The 5,518-nt window shown below is 58.4% G+C and overlaps 1 protein-coding gene across 1 annotated transcript; it reads right to left on the reverse strand.

The window, feature by feature from the left end:
• Positions 1-947: 947 nt before the first annotated feature.
• GPR3 (G protein-coupled receptor 3) lies at positions 948-4,105 on the reverse strand. Its single transcript, XM_033840015.2, has 2 exons — positions 4,009-4,105; positions 948-2,953 (listed from the first exon to the last, which is right to left on the reverse strand). The coding sequence occupies exon 2, from the start codon at positions 2,946-2,948 to the stop codon at positions 1,956-1,958; it is 993 nt and encodes a 330-aa protein (XP_033695906.1). The 5' UTR covers positions 2,949-2,953; positions 4,009-4,105; the 3' UTR covers positions 948-1,955.
• Positions 4,106-5,518: the final 1,413 nt, after the last annotated feature.

The raw sequence follows: 5,518 nt of genomic DNA on the forward strand, positions 1-5,518 counted from the left end.
CCTCCAGGCTTTGCCCACCCAGGAAGATGGGGGGTTTGGGTAGTCAGAGCTTCCTCTTCAGCCACACCCCAAACCTGCTCCTGCCCTTGCCTGTTGAACATGTCCTTTCTGGTTCCCAAACACCAAAATTCAGGGTTCTGAACACTTACATCCTCAAATGCACACAAGGGCACACGCACACACTTACCATCACTCACCTTTGCATAGCAAAAAAGCTCTTTCAGCTCCTGAATGAACAGACCCCAACCAGCCACCTCCCAAAATGTGGCAGCTGGCTGTGAGAATGAACCCCAATACAAATCTGAGTCCAGAATGTCGTAAGCCCTAGGGTTGGGAAGGAAGGAGATGGGGGAGCATTGGCCAGTAGACAGTGCACAGGTTCTGGAAACAAGTGTTCCTGGTTTGAATTCTGGCTCTATCATTTCCTAGCTGTATGACCTTGAGCTGGCCACTGAATTTCCCTCGGCCAGTTTCCTCATCCATAAAATGGAGAAGTTATTATTACCTGTGCCATGGGATGCTTGTTAGGCATAAATGTGGTAATGGGTGTAGTACACTTAGCGCAGTGCCTACCACACAGCAAACACCCATGACTGGGAAGGGCTGTTGTTAAGAATACCTACATGCTTTGAGTATATACTTCATGCCAAAGCCCAAGCTAAAGCTCATGTGGGCACGATGTAGGCATCTTCAACCCCAAAAGGGTCTAGCAACAGGGGTTCCAGTCCCCAGGGGGAGGTGGGGTTCTTGCCTGGCGGTGCCTGTGTCTGAGCAGGGGGACCCATCAGATTGGCATCCTGGGGTGGGAGGTGTCACCTGCCGGCCACATTCCACCTGGGTCTCCAGCTCCTCATATACCCCACAGGCCCCCAGGCCTGGCATGATCCTCCCATTCCAGGCTGTCCCCCATCAGGCCCCACTCCACCCCCTGCACACACAGACAAATTTATCACAAAATCATTTTTTATTGAGGGTTGGGCCAGGGACAGGAATAGGGATCGCACTGGGGACCATACCCCAGTTGGCAGAGGGGTCTGGTGTTGGCTCGCACCCTTGCCTCCTCTAGGGCACCGCAGGGTGAGGCCTGGCCGCCAGGCTCTGGCTGTGGCGCTGGAGTGGAGCTGGGGTTGCTTGGCCTGGTCCCGGCTGCCGGCCGGGCTGCAGTTTCCCCAAAACGGCCACCAGAGGGCAGCCGGCCCCCAGCGCAGAGGAATTCTCGGTTTCTCAGGTGACGGTTTCTTAAAAAAATAAAAAACCAGAGGCTGGTGTGTTCCCCCTGCAAACCCGAGGGTGGCGGGCCCTGGGAGAAGGCTCTGGTTTCTATGATCTCTTTGATAAAAAACAAGCGAAAATAATAACAAAATACGTGGTTTCTCTCTCTCCCTTTCCCCCCTCTAGGAACTGAGGTCAGAAATGAGGGTGTTGGGGACTGGGAGTACCCTGCTATGGCCTGGATTTCAAGGTGTGGGTCTCTTTTTTTCCCGTTAACACCCATAAATAAATTCATAAATAAATAAATAATAATAGATACTCTCTTTGTATGTGCACATATATACAGATAAATCTTTGTCTTATCTATCAACAGAGTAACTAACCGCTCTGACTCTTTAGTTCAGAAACTCAAAAGTAAAGCGACATGGTCAAGGTCAAGGGAGGGGGAAGATCAGGGACTTGGAATGGCACTGTAAAACACCCAGCAGCATACTGGAACTCCAAGCCAGCTGGGCTGTGCGACATTTCTGAGTGGAACCCTGACCACCTGAACATTCTAGAACCATGGAGCCAGCTGGGCCCTGCAGGGATCTGAACAGAATCCTGTGAAACACCCAAAGTCCTAGAACTCCAGAACCAGCTGGGTCTTGGGGTGCAGAGCTGGAGGGTTGGAACAAAGCCCTGGAGGACCTAACACTCTGGAATTCTGTAGTGATCAGGGCTGAAGGGTCACCAGGATGCGACTAGACATCACTGGGGGAACGGGATCGGAAGAGGATCTTGGAAGAGGAACAGCAGCAGCAGACAGCCCACAGCACCTTCTGCACATCCTGGTTGCGGAAGGCATAGATGATGGGGTTGATCATGGAGTTGTAGGTGGCAGGGAGCAGGGTGAGATAGGTGTAGAGGGGTGGGGAGTGGGCATCGCCCAACAGGCAGTAGACGGTGAAGGGCAGCCAGCAGGCGGCAAAGGCGCCAAGCACCACGGCCAAGGTGGCAATGCCCTTTCGGGTGGCCACGTAGTGGGAGGCAGGCAGCAGGTGCCGCTGGAGGGCAATCTGCTGGGCATGGCGGCAGACGATGCGACAGATCTGGGCATAGAGCTGCAGCATGATGCCAAACACCATGAAGAAAGCAACGGCCAGGACCACCAGATGGTTCTTGGAGAGTGGATATACCACGCCACACGTGGCCCGGGCATCCAGGCAGTTCCAGGCCAGCACAGGCAGCAGCCCCAGGCCCAATGCGCATCCCCACACTAGGGCCAGCATCACATAGGTCCGCGTCACTGTCGTCTCTGAGTAGTAGGTGAGGGCATTGTACAGAGAAAGGTAGCGATCAACGGTGATGGCCAGTAGGCTGCCAATGCTGGCAGTAAAGGCCATGGCCAGCATGCCGACCAGCACCAGGCTCATCTCTGCCGAGCCAATGCAGAAGACAGCAGCAAAGTGCATGACCAGACCCAGGCCTGCCAGCAGGTCTGCCACAGCCAGGCTGCCCACCAGCAGGAACATGGGGGCGTGGAAGGCAGGAGTGCCCACGATGATGGCCACCACCAGCGCGTTCTCACAGGACACTAGGGTACCTGAGATGCACAGCACTACGTCCCAGGCCCTAGGTGAGGGCAGTGGCATGGCTGGGCCTGTGGGCCCCTCTGTTGAGCCCACGCTGCTCGTGTTCATGTTTCCTGGGCCAGCAGAGAGCCAGGCCAGGGGGCTGCCTGCACCCCACATCATGGTACCTGTAGAAGAAAGGCCCTATGAGAAGCTGGCAGGGCTGGGTGCTGAGTGGAGGGGTCTGGAAACAGTGGGAGTCTCACCTCAGGATACCTGGCTGAGTCCCAATGCCTTGTCGCCCCCACTCCTGCCCTGAAGCTCCTTCCAGGGTACCTTTAACCTCCCCTATGCCACCGGGCTAGCAGGAGTCTCTTTTCCTGGGGATCCCTGTCCTGGGTCTCTTCATTCTCCCTTCCAACTCCCTGAGTCCTGCAGGTCTCTTTCTCCTACATGTGTAGCCAGAGGAGGGCAAGATGAAGGACTACCATGAGTGGATGGAGGCCCATTGGATCCAGGAGAAGCTGGGAGAGGCCCAGGACTGGGGGAGGGAAAAACATCTTAAAACTGAGAGCAGCTCTGCTCCCTCCCCACCAGGGAGGATGACGCTCAGCTTCTGAGGCTCACCAGACCCCTCACGATTCTCGGTACTGCCAAACCCAGACTCCGCCCCCAGAGAATGCTCGTGAAGCTCCCGCCAGCCCCCACCCTGCGCTCCTGGGGTAACAACACCTGGGAACTCGGCCTCCCCCAACACACACACACCTAGACTTCTGTCCCCAGCCAGACCTCTCTTTCTGCCTGAACCTCTGGGTCTTTGGAACAGACACCCCCGCTGGAAGCGTGGATCCCTGAGTCAGACCCCTCCCTCTGCCCGGACACCTGGATCTTAGGCCTGACTCCGCCTCCTGCCCGGAGGTCTGGATTCCTAAGTCAGACACCTCCTCCTGCTCGGACGCTTGGGTCCTTGCCCCAGACGCCTCCTGCCGGACCAAACTCAGATGACCATCAGTCCCTTCAGGGCCTCGGGTCCCTGCAGGAGGTCTCACCCCGCGCCGGGCTACCCAGCTGACGGCTGTCAGCACTCAGACACTGGCTCCCCTCCTGCTAGCCCAGACTCAGGGTTCCTGGTCTCGACCTCCGACCCCAGTCAGCCGCTGCGAGCCTTACCGCTTGCCCAGCGCCCCAGAATCCTGACTGCCCTCCCGGACGCCTGGTGTCCGCGGCGGGGCCCGCTACTCACCTCTCGGCACCGGGCGCGGCCGGGCCCCGGGGAGGCTCCGCTCGGGTCCAGGCTGCGCAGGGTGTATGCGGACCCCGAGAAGCCCCCACGGCCACGGGAGAAGCGACGTGAGTCACCCCGCCCCGCCCCCGGCCACCGGTTTGGTGACGTCAGCGGCCCGCCTGGCCAATGGGTGAGCCGCGCTGGGGCGCAGCGCGCGCCGCTCGGCATAGTAATGAGGCCTCGTGCCGCCCGCTCCCCCATTCATAAAAAGCGACCGTGGCTGCGGCCCCGCCCCCTCCTGAGTCGGCCCGCGCTGTCCTTGACGCGGCGCCCTCTAGGGGCCGGGGGTTTCGGGGGCGCTGGTGCGAGAGCCTGGAAGTCCACGGGAGGTTGAGGGGGATGTGTAGGGGGAGCGGAAAGGGAACGCGGATAGACTGTGGGGTGATGGGACTCTCGGGTGGCAAAGGCTGATGGAATTCAGGTGACGGAAACCGAGTGATGGGGCTGAATGGGCGTCCCCGGTGAGGATGGCAGGGGTTGCCAAGACGAAACGGCCCTGAGGTGATGGTGACAGGAGCATGAGGGAACAGGGAGGTGGGTGGCAGTGACGGTATGATCATGGTGACAGGATCTTGGGGGGTGGTGGCAGTGGGACGCTGAGGTAGAGAGGGAAGCCCCCAGGGCAACCATAGCAGTGTCAGGGTGATTCTGTGGCATGATGGGGTTCAGGGATTGCAGGGTGGCAAAAGGCGGTGGCAAAGGAAAGGGAAGATGGAGTGTCCAGGTGATAGGACTTCAGGTCACCGTGACCCTGTCACAAGTGCTGAAGTGACAAGGCTGTGATGAGGGTTGTAGGGTCCTGGAATGAAGATACCAGGTGACTGTGGTGAGTGGACCCCAGGGTGAGTAGGACAGGGTAGAGGGTCTGGACTGACAGTGACCAGGCAGGTAAGTTGCTGCCAGGGCAGGTCCTCGTGATGCTGGGGCTGGCATAAGGAACTGGGTGACGTCAATCATGTCAGCCCAATAGCGCCCTCACAGCATGGGAGGAGTGGGCCTGGCAAGATTTCAAAACCTAAATTATTTATTCAAGGATCTGGAAAGCCAGCGGGGTGGTGGTAAGGGGCACTCCCCCAGAGCAGCAGGAGTGGGGGAGCCGGGAGGAACTTGGAAGCAGGAAACCTAGCAGCTCAGTCCCCAGGGCAGGCCCCTCTCAACCTCCCATCTTAGACACCCTGGCAGGGTAGGGCATGGAGAAGGAGCTCCCTCTTCCCCAACCCTGCCTGTCTCCAGGGAACCTCTCTCAGCTGACTTCTCCAGATGTGACAGGTATGGCCAGTTCTGGGGGAGGGGAACTGGCTGCTCCTCCTCCCTCTGTCTCTAGCTTTGATCCTCACTGGAATCAACCAGGCCTGTGGGATGGGGATGGGGGGCAGGGACCAGGTTAGGGCTTGAGGAAACCGCGGCGGCCCAGATCGTAGGCCCCACCAACTTCTCCCTGCAACACAGAACCACTGCAGCTCCCACA

The sequence above is a fragment of the Tursiops truncatus genome, chromosome 1, assembly GCF_011762595.2.
Source record: "Tursiops truncatus isolate mTurTru1 chromosome 1, mTurTru1.mat.Y, whole genome shotgun sequence".
NCBI lineage: Eukaryota > Metazoa > Chordata > Mammalia > Artiodactyla > Delphinidae > Tursiops > Tursiops truncatus.

Excerpts from the sequence above, each read along its gene's own strand:
- GPR3 (XM_033840015.2), bottom strand. The coding sequence starts at position 2,948 with ATGATGTGGGGTGCAGGCAGCCCCCTGGCCTGGCTCTCTGCTGGCCCA.